A 20,214-nucleotide genomic window follows, 5' to 3' on the forward strand; every position below is an offset into this window, starting at 1 on the left:
TGAGGGTATTTCGCCATGCATCTTGCTCACCCATCTGGCTCTCACAAGGCATCCAGTAGTTCTAACGGAATGTTGTCTACTCCAGGAGACTTGTTTCGACTTAGGTCTTTCAGTGCTCTATCAAATTCTTCACGCATTATCATATCTCCCATCTCATCTTCATCTATGTCCTCATCCATTTCCAAAATATTATCTTCAACTACATTGCCCTTGTATAGACCCTCTATATACTCCTTCCACCTTTCTGCTTTGCCTTCTGTGCTTAGGACTGGATTTCCATCTGAGCTCTTCATATTTATTCAGGTGGTCTCTTTTCTCCAAAGGTGTGTTTAATTTTCCTGTAGGCGGCATCTACCTTACCACCAGTGGCATATGCTTCTACACCCTTACATTTGTCCTTTAGCCATTCCTGATTAGCCATTTTGCACTATTTTTGAGACGTTTGTATTCGTTTTCGCCTGCTTAATTTACTGCATTTTTATGTTTTCTCCTTTCATCAGTTAAATTCAATAGCTCTCGTGTTGCCCAAGGACTTCTACCAGCCCTTGTCTGCTTACCTACTTGATCCTCTTCTGCCCTCACTATTTCATCTCTCAAAGCTACCCATTCGTCTTCTACTGTATTCCTTCCCACTGCTCTTGTCAACTGTTCCCTAATGCTCCTTCTGAAACTCTCCACAACCTTTGGTTCTTGCAATTTATCCAGGTCCCATCTCCTTAAATTACTACCTTTTTGCAGTTTCTTCAGCTTTAATCTACAGTTTATAGCCAATGAGTTGTGATCAGAATCCACATCTGCCCATAGAAATGTCTTACAGTTTAAAACCTGGTTCAAAATCGTTCAAATGGCTCTGACCACTATGGGACTTAACATCTGTGGTCATCAGTCCCCTAGAACTTAGAACTACTTAAACCTAACTAAGCATCACACAACACCCAGTCATCACTAGGCAGAGAAAATCCCTGACCCCGCCGGGAATCGAACCCGGGAACCCGGGCGTGGGAAGCGAGAACGCCGCACGACCACGAGCTGCGGACAAAACCTGGTTCCTAATTCTTTGTCTTACCATCACATAATCAATCTGAAACCTTCCCCTGTCTGCAGGTCCCTTCCACATATACAGTCTTCTCTCATGATTCTTAAACCAAGTGTTAGCTATGATTAAATTATGCTCTGTGCAAAATTCTACCAGGCGGCTTCCTCTTTCATTCCTTACCTCCAGTCCATATTCACCTACAACATTTCCTTCTCTTCCTTTCCTACTGTCGAATTCCTGTCCCCCATGACCATTAAATTTTCGTTTCCCTTGACTATCTGAATAATTTCTTTTAACTCATCATACATTTCTCCACTCTCTTCGTCATCTGCGGTGCTAATTGACATATAAACTTGTGCTACTGTGGTAGGTGTGGGCTTCGCATCTATTTTGGCTCCATAATGCGTTCACTATGCTGTTCCTAGTAGCTTATCCATGTTCTTATTTTTTATTTGTTATTAAACCTACACCTGCATTACCCCTATTTGATTTTGTTTTTATAACCCTGTATTCACCTGACCAGAAGTCCTATTCCTCCTGCCACCGAACTTCACTAATACCCAAAATATCTAACTTTAACCTATTCATTTCCCTTTTTAAATTTTCCAACCCACCTCGCCGATTAAGGGATCTGACACTCCACGCTGCGATCCGTAAAACGCCAGTTCTGTTATTATATACATTAAAATTTTTTTACTATGCTGTAGTAATTTTATAAAATAAAGTTAATTCTCTACTCATCGCCATTGCTGTGGAACTGGTGGGTTAATAGAAAATTTTACTACTAACAGAGATACAAAATTGGGCGCTAGGTAAAAATGGTTGATTACCCCTGTGTTACATTCTTTTACGAATCAAAAAAGCATATGATCATTCGCGACACCCTACTACTACTGATAATGTTGTCAAACCGGATATCCATCCCTGACTCACTGTACATCATAAGTATTCGTATTTTTTAAAACGTATTTTACTTGGAAAAGGAACGCTTAGCTTTTGCAGTAGCTATAGTTTTTATTAGCTACATCGGGTCGGCTGTGAATAAGTCACAATAACTGATATCAGCCCTGCTAACTCTTGTAACAAGACAATTTATATTTGTATTTTAAATGAAGTGCTTATTTATGTTAGCTGCGCTGGAAACAGCAGAGAAACGTCATGAGATAATGTCATTGTAAAACTGAGCTGCTTCATTTTCGAGATCGTCGTCATATGCGGTAGACTTGAAAAAGGATGGTATTGGTACATATGCATCTGTAACATAGATGATTCCTTATAACGTTGTATGTAGCTGTAAATAAATGTCAACTACTGGATAAACAAGTGTTGCTTCTAAGATCAGTTAAGGGTTCTTTCAGCCTTTCTCCTCGCAAAGCTCGACGAAGCGTTTCTCCACTGCTTTAATTCGTTGAGACAGTTCACAATCAATGGCTCATCTTTCACTGATGTTGAAAGCTGCATCAATTAATTTGTAGTATGACTTTTTGATGCTAATATTTCTGAGAGCAATTGAGCGATAAAGCAGTGGTAAGACCCACACTCGGGAGGACACCGATTCATATCCCCATCCACCCAACGATATTGAAGTTGTCCGTGATTTCTCCCCAAATCACGCTATTGAAATGCCAGGATGCGTCCTTTGAAAAGGACGATCTGATTTCCTTACCCGTCCTTCTCCTACCCGTACTTGCGCTCCATCTTTATTGACCTTGTAGTCGACGGAACATTAAACCCATGGAGGTAAAAAAAGAAGGGAATTGTCATTACGCCACAAACTTGAAGCCGACGTCCGCCATCTTATAACATTAGGTTCACCGCATTTATACTGTTGATTGGCGACTCCATAGAGTCCCCTATACGTGAAATTAGAAGGAAGGTCAGCGTTGGCTGTAATATTGATGGTTTATTGACAGCAAAATCGATTTTCAATCACATAGTGATCATCTTTAGTGCTGTAGTGTACAAAATAAACTCATAGGCACTGGTGACAAGTTATTATCAGTAACCAAAGCTATGAAACGAACACAATAAGTGAGAATCTGAAAAGAGTAAGGTCGTGCTTTTAAGACATATTGCTATACTATGTTCATCTTAACACTACACCATGTATTCTTCCGCGTTTGGTGGAATCTTATTGGATTTCGTTTCACGTGGAGCGGAAGCGAAGCTGTCTCGCGTACACTCAAGTACGATAATAGGGATAAGTTTTATGCCGTCGCCACAGGTGTGCAGCAGGCAGGCTACTGATATTTCGGAACTGGTAATGGTGGTGATGGTTGTTATATCCAGACAAATCCTATGTAATGTATTTCTTTGAAAATCGTACGTGATAGACTTGGTGGTTGATGAGCCTTGGGACAGCGAGGAATCTTTCGTTGCTGTCCTGGCTATGACAGATGGATGGGGGTGAGTTGCCACCGGCTTCCTCCAATGACAGAGGACTGTAGCGCAGCGTTATCTCATATGACTATAAGTGCGACACAGCCAGTGTTATTGGACACTTTCTTTGAGTTATCAAGGCTGTACGCTTGGTTGGTTAGGAAGGAGTTAAAGTTTGTGATGTCCGAAGATGGGTGTAATCCCGAAATGCGTAACATGTTCTAATAAAAGAGTCAATTGAACATCTTATGGCTTTATTGCGATTGTACAGCACTGGTTGCCAAGTATTAACATAAAAATGATAGCAGCCCTCAGATGGGATTTTATGTCCTGTGTATCATAATTGGTTTTGTTCAAAATGCACCATTTAAAAGAAAAGTTAAACAAGTTTGTGACGCTTATAACTCGTACCTTTGACGACGAAAGTCTGGTCGTCCAAGCGGTACCCCTGCCCATCAACCTGCACGTACAGCCAGTAGTTGATGACGTCACCAGGCTTGAGGCGCACCCGACGGTCCTCGTAGACCCAGCGGCTGCCCTTGGGCCTGGTGATGTCCACTGAGATCTGGCCAGCCTCCAGCGGTGAGATGGGTTTGTTCAGGTTGGCGTGCACAGCAAACAGCTCCACACCCAGATCATCTGCGGACAAACCAACAGAGTGATTGAGACGTACGCCTTCTCAACTATCACATAAGAAAGTGTGTAAGCCATTTATTTTAGTCTTTTACCGGCAAACCCTTGCAAAAGAATGCGAAAGAAATAAAAGTTCAGTGCTTCATATGTGATAGTACATAGTGCAGCTTCATTAATAAGATAGCGAGAAATATCCAAAAATGCAAGGGGCACATAGAAGCCACAGGAGGTAAGTACAGTTTCCAGGGTGTACGGACTGTAATGCTCAATAGAATGCTCTGTGTAGGGAAAGTGTAGCCATCCTTCTCATTCCTCCACCCCCACCCCCCTTCAACAATGCTTTTTGCTGTTTGCAGATGTAATCAGAATAGAACAGTAGCCTCTACATGGATGTTGACACTGCTCTGGACGTTGATTTTATAGTTACCACCATTGGAATTTCTTCGGTGTTTAGTTCACGAATAACTTTGCTTTGACTATGGATTATGCATTCGTCTCAGGGGTGAACATAAAAGTAGGGTCGAGTTCAGATGTAATCGGAATAGTACAGTAGCCTCTAAAGGATGTTGACACTGCTCTGGACGTTGATTTTATAGTCACCACCATTAGAATTTCTCCTGTGTTTAGTTCACGAAGAACTTGGCTTTGATTATGGATTACGCATTCGTATTAGAGGTGAACATAAAAGTAGCGACGAGTTCTTGCCCTCTCGTGTTTACGGCGACATGTCGCAGCCATTGCCAATGGTATTTTAGAGTCGTTTATATGCTGGACTAAACAATTTAAAATGCAAATACTATGTACAATATCTGCGTCAAACAATGTTCGTAACATACACTACTGGCCATTAAAATTGCTACACCACGAAGATGACGTGCTACAGACACGAAGTTTAACCGACAGGAAGAACATGCTGTGATATGCAAATGATTAGCTTTTCAGAGCATTCACACAAGGTTGGCGCCGGTGGCAACACCTACAACGAGCTGACATGAGGAAAGTTCCCAACCGATTTCTCATACACAAACAGCAGTTGACCGGCGTTGCCTGGTGACACGTTGTTGTGATGCCTTGTGTAAGGACCTTTGATAAAGGTCGGATTGTAGCCTATCGCGGTTGCGGTTTATCGTATCGCGACATTTCTGTTCGCGTTGGTCAAATCTAATGACTGTTAGCAGAATATGAAATCGGTGGGTTCAGGAGAGTAATACGGAACGCCGTGCTGGATACCAAGGCCTCGTATCACTAGCAGTCAAGGTGACAAGCATCTTATCCGCATGGCTGTAACGGATCGTGCAGCCACGTCTCGATCCCTGAGTTAACAGATGGAGATGTTTGCAAGACAACAACCATCTGCACGAACAGTTCGACGACGTTTGCAGCAGCATGCACTATCAGCTCGGAGACCACGGCTGCGGTTACCCTTGACGCTGCATCACAGACAGGAGCGCCTGCGATCTACATCTACATCTACATTTATACTCCGTAAGCCACCCAACGGTGTGTGGCGGAGGGCACTTTACGTGCCACTGTCATTACCTCCCTTTCCTGTTCCAGTCGCGTATGGTTCGCGGGAAGAACGACTGTCTGAAAGCCTCCGTGCGCGCTCTAATCTCTCTAATTTTACATTCGTGATCTCCTCGGGAGGTATAAGTAGGGGGAAGCAATATATTCGATACCTCATCCAGAAACGCACCCTCTCGAAACCTGACGAGCAAGCTACACCACGATGCAGAGCGCCTCTCTTGCAGAGTCTGCCACTTGAGTTTGTTAAACATCTCCGTAACGCTATCACGGTTACCAAATAACCCTGTGACGAAACGCGCCGCTCTTCTTTGGATCTTCTCTATCTCCTCCGTCAACCCGATCTGGTGCGGATCCCACACTTATGAGCAATACTCAAGTATAGGTCGAACGAGTGTTTTGTAAGCCACCTCCTTTGTTGATGGACTACATTTTCTAAGGACTCTCCCAATTAATCTCAACCTGGTACCCGCCTTACCAACAATTAATTTTATATGATCATTCCACTTCAAATCGTCCCGCACGCATACTCCCAGATATTTTACAGAAGTAACTGCTACCAGTGTTTGTTCCGCTATCATATAATCATACAATAAAGGATCCTTCTTTCTATGTATTCGCAATACATAGAATACATAGTCGCCACTCCCTGCACCAAGTGCCTATCCGCTGCAGATCTTCCTGCATTTCGCTACAATTTTCTAATGCTGCAACTTCTCTGTATACTACAGCATCATCCGCGAAAAGCCGCATGGAACTTCCGACACTATCTACTAGGTCATGGTGTACTCAACGACGAACCTGGGTGCACGAATGGCGAAACGTCCTTTTGTCGTATGAATCCAGGTTCTGTTTACAGCATCATGATGGTCGCATTCGTGTTTGGCGACATCGCAGTGAACGCACATTGGAAGCGTTTATTCGTCATCGTCGTATTGGCGTATCACCCGACGTGATGGTATGGAGTGCCATTGGTTACACGTCTCTGTCACCTCTTGTTCGCATTGACGGCACTTTGAACAGAGGACGTTACATTTCATATGTGTTACGACCCGTGGCTCTACCTTTCATTCGATCCCTTGAAACCCTACATTTCAGCAGGATAATGCACGATCGCATGTTGCAGGTCTTGTACGGGCCTTTCTGAATACAGAAAATGTTCGACTGCTGACCTGGCCAGCACATTCTCCAGATCTCTCACCAATTGAAAACCTCTGGTCAATGGTGGCCGAGCAACTGGCTCGTCACAATACGCCAGTCACTACTCTTGATGAACAGTGGTATCGTGTTGAAGCTGCATGGGCAGCTGTACCTGTACACGCCATTCAAGCTCTGTTTGACTCGATGCCCAGGCGTGTCAAGGCCGTTATTACGGCCAGAGGTGGTTGTTCTGGGTGCTGATTTCTCAGGATCTATGCACCCAAGTTACGTGAAAATGTAATCACATGTCAGTTCTTCTGCATTTCTCGTTGGCGTAGCAATTTTAATGGCCAGTAGTGTATATACAAAACGTTTGGAACATAAATACAGCAATCTGTCGTGACTTAGGTATTATTTAATTAAAATCCCCGGCAATGGACACGATCGAAAGCGGATGTGAAGCACTACAGTCAGCGTCTGTCAGGCGCCTCCAGAGACACGACCAGTGGCCCGAGTTGGCCTGCCCGACGACAGAACGGACCTAGCCGTGTAGCTGCAGGCCAGTCTAGTACAGTACGCCTCATGTTCACTGTTCAGTCACGCCTAGCCTCAATATGGATGTTGACACGGCTCTGGACTTTGATTTTATAGTTACCACCACTGGAATTTCTTCTGTGTTCAGTTCACGAAGAACTTGGCTTTGATTACGGATTACGCATTCGTATCAGGAGTGAACATAAAAGTGGCGACGAGTTCTTGCCCCCTCGTGTTTACGGCGACATGTCGCATCCATTGTCAGTGTTAGTGACCCCAAGTTTTGGTAACTTGGCAGCAACGGTAGTCACTGCAGCAGCGACAATGCCACCAACAGTTTGCAGCTCCAGGAGGAACTGCACGAAGAACTGCAGGCCGCCCTGCTGCAGCTCGTATTGTAACAGCAACAACCATGTCAGTCAGTGGGCATGGCTATGCTCTCACCGGTTTTCGCTGCCTTCGACAAGTTTTGGACAACTAAAGTCTACGTCCGTCACATTGAACTACTGTTTTATTTATAGTATTTCTGACAGGCACCAAAGTGATTCATTTTTGTCGTCTAGTCGTTATTTATACGAAGTGGTGCAAAAACTGCAACCACTTTCAGACCCTAATGAATGGTCTTTCAGTGATCTGTGTGTTCTATCAAATAAATACTACGGTCAGCGGAAGTACCTTCTTGTTGCTAGGCTCCAGTTTAATCACTGCCATAAACAACAGTGACTGTCAAACTCGGCATGTGTTGCTGACTTGCAGGATCTCGCATGAAAGCAAAATTTCAAGTGACAGAACTGTAGAGCTTTGTATGTGGAATCATTAATTCGAGAAGTGATTGCTGCAAAACCTATGGCTGAGTCTGATCAAAGTCTTGGTGAAGTGCTTAAAACTGCTAAAACTTTCAGTTTCTTCGGAAGCTCAGCATTCTTGTACCCCATAACAGATAATTCCCTCGTCTGGGCTTTTACAAATGAAATTCAGTTTCCCGAAGTTGTCAGTGCCGTCACAAACAGTGATCGACAGTGATTCTAACTCATCGTCCTCCCTGTCAGATGCATTTCGTACTGAGTCGGTCCATAAGTTCATAGCGTTTTATAAGTTTAATGAACACAAAATATACACATAAGAGAAACTTAAGTCATCAATAATATATTCTCATTCACTATTTAAAACAGTCTACCAATGCTGGGGTAACTTTTCAATTCCGCGGCTGCAGAAATCACGTGGTTTTGAGGCGAAGAACTCGTCGAACCATGTTCGGAGTGCATTTCCATTCGAACAGGAAGTCCCTTGAAGGTTATTCGATAGAGAGCGAAAAGATGAACATCTGAGGGCGCAAGTTCACGTGAATAAGGTGGGTGTGGAATGACTTGTCAACCAAACTCCTGTATAGTGTTTTTTGTCATTCTAGCAGAATGCGGTTGGGCGTTGGCGTGGAAGAGCATCGCTTCACATAGTCTCCCTCGTCGTTGTTCTTGGACTGCGTCTGCAGGACGTCTTATTTGTTGACAATAACAGTGATGGTTACATCTCGGGAAAGCAATCCATAGTACTCCACACGGTCGCTGTTCCACCAGAAGCATAACATTATCTTTTGTAGATGCACACAGGTCTTTGCACGGGAAGTTGCTGCTTTGTTTGGGCTCAACCATACCTTTGTTTTCCTTACGTTAGCATAAAGACACCTTTCTCATCACCAGGAACGATAGAGGTCGGTCTTGTTCACCAGCCAATTGATGATGAGCAAACAGAGATGTACATATGGACACCCACTGATTTTTGTTTTTGGCTTAGAGCATGCGGTACCCATACATCTGATTCTTGCATCTTCCCCATTGTACGCAAATGTTGCATGGTGGTGGAATGATCACGCTTCATCACATTTGCCAGTTCTTGAGTAAACTGACGTCGATCATTGTGGATTAATAATTTTAAACGACCTTCACCAAACGCCCATAGGTCTTCCTAAATTTAGAGAGACACTAATGTGAAAACAATCCTCCTTAACTCAAGAAAGCCATTTTCTTGTCATGCTCTGTCTATTGGCAGTTTCCTCATACACGGCGCAAAGGTTTCTGGCGGTCTTCGTTCCCGTCGCCCCTCTGTTGGACTCAAACAGAAGAATATGTCGGAAATGATCCGGTTTCTCCACTTGGCACTCCGTTTTTTAGCGTCCGCAGTACCAGTCACTATCACCAGGTGACAAAACGATAATATGTAATCTTCAATAGCAACAGTGAACTAGAAATAAAAAATGACAATCGATAATCAACCACAAAGCAACCGGGATACCAACCTGCAGAACAAAAGCGCTACGAACTTACGCACCAAGCTAATATACACTCCTGGAAATTGAAATAAGAACACCATGAATTCATTGTCCCAGGAAGGGGAAACTTTATTGACACGTTCCTGGGGTCAGATACATCACATGATCACACTGACAGAACCACAGGCACATAGACACAGGCAACAGAGCATGCACAATGTCGGCACTAGTACAGTGTATATCCACCTTTCGCAGCAATGCAGGCTGCTATTCTCCCATGGAGACGATCGTAGAGATGCTGGATGTAGTCCTGTGGAACGGCTTGCCATGCCATTTCCACCTGGCGCCTCAGTTGGACCAGCGTTCGTGCTGGACGTGCAGACCGCGTGAGACGACGCTTCATCCAGTCCCAAACATGCTCAATGGGGGACAGATCCGGAGATCTTGCTGGCCAGGGTAGTTGACTTACACCTTCTAGAGCACGTTGGGTGGCACGGGATACATGCGGACGTGCATTGTCCTGTTGGAACAGCAAGTTCCCTTGCCGGTCTAGGAATGGTAGAACGATGGGTTCGATGACGGTTTGGATGTACCGTGCACTATTCAGTGTCCCCTCGACGATCACCAGTGGTGTACGGCCAGTGTAGGAGATCGCTCCCCACACCATGATGCCGGGTGTTGGCCCTGTGTGCCTCGGTCGTATGCAGTCCTGATTGTGGCGCTCACCTGCACGGCGCCAAACACGCATACGACCATCATTGCCACCAAGGCAGAAGCGACTCTCATCGCTGAAGACGACACGTCTCCATTCGTCCCTCCATTCACGCCTGTCGCGACACCACTGGAGGCGGGCTGCACGATGTTGGGGCGTGAGCGGAAGACGGCCTAACGGTGTGTGGGACCGTAGCCCAGCTTCGTGGAGACGGTTTCGAATGGTCCTCGCCGATACCCCAGGAGCAACAGTGTCCCTAATTTGCTGGGAAGTGGCGGTGCGGTCCCCTACGGCACTGCGTAGGATCCTACGGTCTTGGCGTGCATCCGTGCGTCGCTGCGGTCCGGTCCCAGGTCGACGGGCACGTGCACCTTCCGCCGACCACTGGCGACAACATCGATGTACTGTGGAGACCTCACGCCCCACGTGTTGAGCAATTCGGCGGTACGTCCACCCGACCTCCCGCATGCCCACTATATGCCCTCGCTCAAAGTCCGTCAACTGCACATACGGTTCACGTCCACGCTGTCGCGGCATGCTACCAGTGTTAAAGACTGCGATGGAGCTCCGTATGCCACGGCAAACTGGCTGACACTGACGGCGGCGGTGCACAAATGCTGCGCAGCTAGCGCCATTCGACGGCCAACACCGCGGTTCCTGGTGTGTCCGCTGTGCCGTGCGTGTGATCATTGCTTGTACAGCCCTCTCGCAGTGTCCGGAGCAAGTATGGTGGGTCTGACACACCGGTGTCAATGTGTTCTTTTTTCCATTTCCAGGAGTGTATTTCAGTCATGTTGTCCAGTCGTCCTTTACCTCTCGCGGCAGCCTCAAAGAAAGAAAAAAACAGTGTTTTCAATTATTACCTCTTTATTTTGTGTACCAGCATTTTCCTGTGTCCTAATCCTGAAATTTAACCCAGAATGCATGGTTATGTTCGATATGAATGTGAATTCTCGCTGAATTTAGTTATCTGCTAGTGTACTCGCGCCAACTAGGAAGACACGGAAGTTCACTGTGTCAACAGTATGGGTTGTTTGGTCACGGATGTATGGTAAAGTTCATTAGAAAGCCTGGTCCTTATCTGGTCAGTTCTCCCCTCCACAAATTTTCTGCAGATCCGCTAACTGCTAGCTGTAATCTGACGCTTTTTTTCTGGTGGGCCTGGATGAGAGAGATTGTCTTTGTGGGTACTCTGTACTAGTATGAGGTTAGATACTGGAATGACTTATATGTGAGTTACTGTTTTGTTTAAAATTTCCACTTTCAGTTTTTGGCTCTCAGTGAGGAATTTAGTAGTCATTCCGTACGCAACTTTTCATGGGGGTAAGTAATTGTAATTTCTGCGGGAAACGTTTATTGTGTAGTTTGAACATCTTCCACGTGTCGTAGTATTACAAAGAAACCATATCTTTGCTTAACGTTTCCCAGGCTAATTTCTCCATCAATGTATCGAGTAAAATCAAGGAATGTACTTGCATATAATGATGTGTTGAATTTCATAATTTTTCGCTACTAGTGGAGTTCGCAAAACTTGTACCTTTGCTCAGTCACAGGTTCAGATGAGCAGTCGAAGAGATCATGCTTCGTGTTCTTAGATCAGTAATAATTTTTGTATGTCCTTTGTGGCTGTTCACTTAACTTGTGCAGATCCAATTTAAAGCTAACTTTGCGTTTAAAACAGTCCTTTTTTTGTTCCTGTTGACACATGTGCATTCACGTGCTACCTAGTTTGTCTTTAGAGTCGTATTTCACAGGTAAACGAAGAGATCTCAGTTTTTTAAACTGAACTAATACCTAGATACCTGTAGAACTTCTATTCATGTACTAATTCTCGGTGTAACACAAGTTTTTGCATGTCATTGATAAATGAACAGGTCTCAATTTTGCAGCGGAATCAATACCTAAACGCGTGTGGAATTTTTATTCATTTTCATAATTCTCAGTTTAGTATAACTTTTCGCTGTTTGTTGCATGTAAATCCACATGGTCCCTAGATTGTTTCTAGGTGCTTATCTCATCTGTAAATGAGAAGATTTCAGTTTTCTAAGGGAAACAAATACACATACTTGTACAGAAGTTTTATTCATTTTCCTATTTCTCAATTTAAAATAATTTTTTGTCGTCTTGCACCTTGTAACATCCACGAGATAAATTTTAGCTACAGTGCAACGAGAGGAAATTATGCCTCTAACAGTTATGAACATTATCTATCCGACATATGAAAAAATAGTGAAAACGATGATAAATATTAATTATTTATATAATATTTTATGATGTAATTGGACACATCGCTGTATATTACACAAAGACAATGATAATTGTAAATTCCTTTTATGATCTGCGTTTGTCTTCCTTTGTTTTTACCTTTTGTTGGTTGGCTTTTGTAGGTTGCGGACGCAAGACGCATATCAAACTGAGGTCTGTTAATAAATTGTAATTATTTATTAATTATTACTTGAGAATAGAGTTCATTATTATTATTATAAAAATGTGTGAATAATTATTTGTGACTTTAATTCCTCTCTCAATAAGCATTATCTGTGTTAATTATTTCTTTCCGCTGCAAGGAGCGCAGCCATTGACGATAGCAATTTGTATCGCGTTTTTATCTGTGTTTCTTAGGAAAAAATCAAAGGTTTGCTTGATGAAAATAAGTCTAAATAGTGCACAATATGAAAGTAAAGTTTAATAAGCATTTCAAATACTTATCCTGTTAAAAGGAAAGTTGATCTAACAATAGAAAGTCTCTATCAGTTGTCTGCCGCCATCTTAACAATTATCACAGAGGCAAATTCAAATTACGCAACTCTGCAGACATAAATGCCGAAGGTAATAAAATTGTGTAAAAATAAATGTGCGCCGGTGGTCCCGAACTCATTTTAATGAAAATAGTTCGAATCATATTGCTTCTTTAAAAACAGTGCTCATAGCACGATCCATATAACAAACTTTTTATTGCTGATGTATGGAGCCGAAATTAATTACTCACTAGTTGCGAAGAATATTGTTTCAGCTAACATACGTCAGTGTTGTGCGCGGCTGATATTCGGTGGTTTTAACGATCATTTTGCTGAAGATAACTGTTTCCATCATAATCAATAGTTGTATAGAGTCTGTTGTATGAACTGTGATTTAGTGACACACAGCTCACAGACAACACTTTAACGCAACGTTAACTTGGATTTCTTTAGCAATTTGACCAAATCTATAGCCGGGAGAAAAAATTATTTTGTAATTACTCACTGTAATAAAATAAGATTATCATTTTCATTTAAAAATTAGTTAAATACCAAACCACTGAATAACACAGCGAACGCCACACTGACCAGTGTGTGTGTTCCATTTTCCTCTCGTTTATTCGTTTCAATACACTCTGATTGTAAACGTTGTTTTATGACGAATCAGTCCTTTGCTACTCACATGTAACTTCGTACCACGGTACGACATAAAATAATGTCCACTATGAACTGTCAAAACAGATTGTAATACAACATTTCCTGTGTTGAGATGGCTGTATGGAACGTTCCGAAAGCCAATTAAAAAAAATGCATTCATGTCTGAAGAAACATTGTATAACGTGAATTGTCAACACAGAAATTGTACAATAACATAAAAAGAATTACGTGCAACGACGGGTTAAAGCTACGACCACATCGAATGTCCGTCTCTGACATGAATAAAAAGAATGGCTCTGAGCACTATGGGACTTAACAAGAAAATGGTTCAAATGGCTCTGAGCACTATGCGACTTAACTTCTGAGGTCATCAGTCGCCTAGAACTTAGAACTAATTAAACCTTACTAACCTAAGGACATCACACACATCCATACCAGAGGCAGGATTTGAACCTGCGACCGTAGCAGCAGCGCGGTTCCGAAGCGCCTAGAACCGCTCGGCCACAACGTGACAGGAATCATGTGTGTGTGTGTGTGTGTGTGTGTGTGTGTGTGTGTGTGTGTGTGAGAGAGAGAGAGAGAGAGAGAGAGAGAGAGAGAGAGAGCTTAGAAGACGTGGACAAGTGTGACATTTGGAAGTTTGGATCGGTCGTGGAGGCGTGTCAGGATATCTGAGGCCAAAATCGTAGCTCAGCTCTCTGTAATAAAAAAAAGTGATTAAGGCGATCGCTCACGTTAAGCGGGAAATACGGTTCGAGTGCCGGTCTGGCATCACCGATAAATAGTGCAGCTGATGTCAATTTAGATTCACAATTTGCGAATCAGATTTCGTAATTTAGCAATGGACAGTGGTGCATTGGGGAGTTAGCGTATGTTTTTCCGCACTGAGCAACGGCATCTTGGCGGTAGACGGTTCCTAGTGACCGAGCGGTTCTAGGTGCTTCAGTCCGGCACCGCGCTGCTGCTACGGCCGCAGGTTCGAATCCTGCCTCGGGCATGGATGTGTGTGATGTCCTTAGGTTAGTTAGGTTTAAGGAGTTCTAACAAGGAGACGGCACAACCGTGGGGTCCGGAATTTGTACGAAACTTTTCGTGGTGGAAGAGGACCCCTAACACCTCACGTGGTTAAAATATTAGGATGCACTACTCGGAAAATCCCGAGAAAAATCGATCCAAAGTTTCTTAGCTGCCTTATGAGTATAAAATGTTAGTCGCTTGCCGAGCCGCCATCTGGCCTACATGGTTAGCGGTCGGACCCCTACGCCAGAGATCTCGGGTTCGATTCTTCCTCCAGCAGTTCTTTTTTTTTCTTCTGTTGCTTGCAAAATTGCAGCGCATTGTTGCAGGAGAATCATGGAATTAATTGCTGGGAAGACTGTATAAAAATTCTTTCTATGATTCACCATCAGTTGTCGTCACCAATATTCCGAGACATGATTCAATATGCCTGGTTTGCCTCAACATTATCAGAAACTCAAAACATTTTCGTAAATGTTAATGGGGCATATTTTTGTACAGATTTATTGCAAACGCCCTGTGATTGTAAAAAAAAAATCCGCTTTTATATGTTGCGCAAGATGTAGCAAAAATTATTGTTTTTACGATAATTACCACTGCGGTTCTTGTTTATAATTATTATATGCATAAAATTTGAATGTTTCCCATTCGAATTTGTTATTGTGATTAAAAACCCAATGATTCTCCTTACATTCTTCACAATGGAAAATGGAAAACCCACCGCCATGAATTGTGTTGTTGGACAAATAGAAAATAATTTTTATTTAATAATGTAACTAATTTGTTAATGATAATGTAGGTTTGGGAAACTTTCTGAATAACTGGTGGAATAACAAAAGAAAATGAAACAGAAGAAAAAAAGTGTAAGTGGAGGAACGGAACACGAGACCTCTGGCGTAAGAGTCCGAGCCCTAAACGTCTAGGCCAGACGGCGGCTCGGCAATGGACTCACATTTTATGCTCATAAGTCACCTAAGAAACTTTGGATCGATTTTTCCGGGGTTTTCCGAGTAGTGCGTCCTAATATTTTAACCACGTGAGGTGTTAGGGGTCCTCTTTCACCACACAAAATTTCGGACAAATCCCCGATCCCACACTCGTGCCGTCTCCTTGTACGTCTAGGGGACTGATGACCTCAGATGTTAAGTCCCACAGTGCTCACAGCCATTTGAACCATTAGACGGTTCTCCAGGACAAGTAAGCAGCAACGACGGAGCTGACGATTGGGGCGCTTTGTGGGTCTGCGAGTGGACGGGCGGGCGAAGTGCGAGAGAGCGGTTTCTGGCCTGGACACTGTATTCGACCGTCACTTGTGGATTACTATGCTGCTTGTGTACGGAGTCTTATATTAGCCGTTATTCTCACTCTGCTGCTCATAAGTGATTTTGACGTTTTTTATGTAATGGTTTGCGGTGTTCTTTCAAGATCCTTTCTGGCGCCAGTTAATTTCATCTCCACGTCAAGTGCAGAAAATCTCGAAACTTGGTCGACATTATCGGCCCATCTATTACGAGTTTGATTCATTAATTTTATGACGTCGGTTTTAAATAGCTTGTGTTTCTAAACAGCTGAACTTCCGTTTTCAAGATTTGTCTTGTAAATAATGTTGCTTACAACCGAACCCAGCATTCCATCCCCACCATACCCAGTCGGTCTGTTAAACAATTGCTAGTATTTTTGGTAACTCTTGACGCCTATGACAAAAAGAATTTTGAGGAAGAGGTTTCCGAACAAAAACGGAGTTTAGAAAAATTGTAATTCTTACTGCTATAACGCCCCATCTCCCTCACCAAACTTAACACAGAACAATTAGTGACCCCAGCGCTTTAAGTCTGGAGTGTAGCCTTCAGTTAGTCGCACATTATTTTGCTTCCCTGAAATATGTTGGAGATAGTTTTTAACTGAGATGTTAGAGTTCACATTCTTCAACTTATAAATTGTAGTATAATAGTGTAAGTAAATGCTGCGTTTGTCTATGACATTTTAATTTATTATTGTAAAAAAATACAACATATGAAATGCTGGTTACTAGTTCATCAATAAATATTGTAGCAGGAAAACAAATAAAAGAATACTGTGTGTAAATTCTCTGTGAATTTTGACAGCATGTGTTATCAGCGGCTGTAATGCTGTCTGAGAAGATTAGAGAATCGTTTCAATATAAGGAAACTGCATGGCAAGGTCGATGACACGTTCCTCAGAGCAGGAAATCGTGGCCTATTAACAGTTACGGAAAGAGTGTGCAGATGCAATCTCCGCGCCTTATCGTGTCCCGCCGGCTGTTCCTTCAACAGCTGCAGGCGCACCTTCCGTCTCTCGGAGTGGCGAAACTTGCTGGCAGACGGAAGTCGATTGCCCAAGAGGGTTCTAGTCCCGGCGCGACAGGAAACTCTAGTCGACCAGGAAGATCCCGGTCTATGCATTCTCGGCTGTGGAGTCAAAATGTATGTCTGCTAAAATACAGGGTGATTCAAAAAGAATACCACAACTTTAAAAATGTGTATTTAATGAAAGAAACATAATATAACCTTCTGTTATACATCATTACAAAGAGTATTTAAAAAGGTTTTTTTTCACTCAAAAACAAGTTCAGAGATGTTCAATATGGCCCCCTCCAGACACTCGAGCAATATCAACCCGATACTCCAACTCGTTCCATACTCTCTGTAGCATATCAGGCGTAACAGTTTGGATAGCTGCTGTTATTTCTCGTTTCAAATCATCAATGGTGGCTGGGAGAGGTGGCCGAAACACCATATCCTTAACATACCCCCATAAGAAAAAATCGCAGGGGGTAAGATCAGGGCTTCTTGGAGGTCAGTGATGAAGTGCTCTGTCACGGGCGGCCGATCCATCGCCTCGGGTAGTTGACGTTCAGGTAGTTACGGACAGATAAGTGCCAATGTGGTGGCGCTCCATCGTGCTGATTTTCCTGGGCTGCGAACAAATGCTTGCTGGATGCGTGCTACATTTTCATCACTCGTTCTCGGCCGTCCAGAACTTTTCCCTTCGCACAAACACCCATTCTCTGTAAACTGTTTATACCAACGTTTAATACACCACCTATCAGGAGGTTTAACACCATACTTCGTTCGAAATGCACGCTGAACAACTGTCGTCGATTCACTTCTGCCGTACTCAATAGCACAAAAAGCTTTCTGTTGAGCGGTCGCCATCTTAGCATCAACTGACGCTGACGCCTAGTCAACAGCGCCTCAAGCGAACAAATGTACAACTAAATGAAACTTTATAGCTCCCTTAATTCGCCGACAGATAGTGCTTAGCTCTGTCTTTTGTCGTTGCATAGTTTTAAATTCCTAAAGTTGCGGTATTCTTTTTGAATCACCTTGTATTATCGCTGCAGGTGAGCTCAAGTCCTCTCTAAGAAGGAATGTACAGGGTGGTAAGAAACAGTATGGAAAGCTTGTAAAGGTGCTACAGGGTTGGCTGTGATGAGACATAGTTGTTAAAAAAAAAGTTCGGTATGTTGCACCATTTCCAAGTTAATTAGCTTAGAATTAGACAGTCAGGCCGTTGTGCGTGTAAATTCAAGCGGCCATCCAGAGACGGTTTCGCCGAACGTGATCATCGTTTGGTTTCTTATACCGAACAGGACAGCGATACCAAAGCTGAGCCAAAGGCTGAGCAGTCTCGAGCACTATCATCTAAGCTGTGAGAACAACTAACACTAATTGCAGCTGGGAGCTCCCTGGAATTTGCGGGTGTACCGGCCTGATTGGCTAACTTTAATGCTAATTAACTCAGAAGCGGCGGAACTTATCGAATTTTTTAACAATTACTTCTCAGCACAACCTATCAACCCACCCTACAACACCTTTTCAAGCTCTCCAGGCTGTGTCTGACCAACCTGCCTACACTGTCGGCCATTAAACTGCAATGCCGTGAAGTGGGCATGCAAGAAAGTGGAATCACCATTATGTGTACTACATGCTTGGAAGCTCAATTACGCGCATTTCAGCACAATCGTACGACGTTCGCTGGAGCAATGCCTTCAGTTAACCGAATAAAAATGTAAAGCATACGTCTGGAACGCTTGGAGCAACTTCAACCAAACTTCGTACACTTCTGACTTGTTGTGGTGCCTCAGTCCGATGACTAGTTTCACAATGCAGCTCTCTACGCTATTCCATCCTGTCATGGCCTCTCCATCGCCGAATAACTACTGCAACCAACATCCATTTGAACCTCTTTACTGTATTCATGTCTTTGTATCCCTCTACAATAACTACCCCCTGCGATTACCTCCAATTCTAATCCGACGATGCCTTGATGTCTCAGAATGTGTCCTATCATCCGATCCCTTCTTTTAGTCAGAATGTGCCACAAATTTCTTTTCTCCCCAGTTCTATACAATATCTTCTTACGCCATCTACCCATCTAATCATCAGTATTCTTCTGCAGCACCATGTTTCAAAAGCTTATATTCTCTTCTACTTTAAACTGTTTATCATCCACGTTTCAGTTCCATACAAGGCTATACTCCATATAAATACCTTAAGAAAAGACTTACTAACACCAAATTTATATCCATGTTAACAAATTTCTCTTCTTCGGAAACGCTTTTCTTCCCACTGACAGTCTACATTTTATATCTTTCCGCTTCCACCATCGTCAGTCACTTTGCTGTCCAAATAGCATAACACATGTACTAGTGTCTCATCTCCTGATCTTATTTCCTCAGCATTATATGATTTGATTCAAGCATATTCAACTAGCCCTTGTTTTGCTATTGTTGATGTTAATCTTATAACCTCCATTGTCCTTCCGTTCAAATGCTCTTCCAAATCCTTTTCCGCGGCTAACAGAATTACAATGTCACATCAAGCGTCAAAATCTTTATTTCTTCTCTCTGAATTTCAGTGCCCTCTACGAACGTTTCTTTGGTTTTAGTGTACAGATTGGATAATATTGGGGATATGCTCGTCCAGTCCTGTCTCACTCTCTTCTTAAACACTCCTTCCCGTTGTTAATTAAAACTTCCGGACTGAGAGGCAGTGGTCGAAAAGTAGAAATTCTTTATCCTGACGTTTTGTTGCCAACTGCGGGAAAATGAGACAACGATTTGCTATTAGGCCTTGGATGTCCCGTTTATATGGAGCGCATAGAGGGCGCTACCACTCGCCACGTGCTATACACAGTGAAGCTACACTATGTGATCAAAAGTATTCGGACTTCCCCAAAAACATACGTTTTTCGTATTAGGTGCATTGTGCGGCTACCTACTGCCAGGTACTCCATATGACCGACCTCAGTAGTCATTAGACATCGTGAGAGAGAAGAATGGGGTGCTCTGCGGAACTCAAGGACTTCGAACTTGGTCAGGTGACTGGGTGTCACCAGTGTCATACGTCTCTACGCGACATTTCCACACTCCTAAACATCCCTAGGTCCACTGTTTCCGATGTGATAGTGAAGTAGAAACGTCAAGGGACACGTTCAGCACAAAAGGGTACAGCCCGACCTCGTCTGTTGACTTACAGAGACTGCTGACAGTTGAGAGGGTCGTAGTGTGTAATAAGCAGACATCTATCCAGACCATCGCACAGGAATTCCAAAC

General features: G+C 43.3%; 1 protein-coding gene across 1 annotated transcript in view; it reads right to left on the bottom strand.

The window, feature by feature from the left end:
• LOC126176846 (beta-1,3-glucan-binding protein-like) overlaps positions 1 to 20,214 on the bottom strand; it is a 158,584-nt gene that overhangs the window by 84,693 nt on the left and 53,677 nt on the right. Inside the window, exon 2 of the mRNA XM_049924034.1 lies at positions 3,827 to 4,054. Within this exon, the coding sequence (XP_049779991.1) occupies positions 3,827 to 4,054 (228 nt within the window). The remainder of the gene's footprint in view (positions 1 to 3,826; positions 4,055 to 20,214) is intronic.

Source organism: Schistocerca cancellata, chromosome 3 (genome assembly GCF_023864275.1).
Source record: "Schistocerca cancellata isolate TAMUIC-IGC-003103 chromosome 3, iqSchCanc2.1, whole genome shotgun sequence".
NCBI classification, from domain to species: Eukaryota; Metazoa; Arthropoda; class Insecta; order Orthoptera; family Acrididae; genus Schistocerca; species Schistocerca cancellata.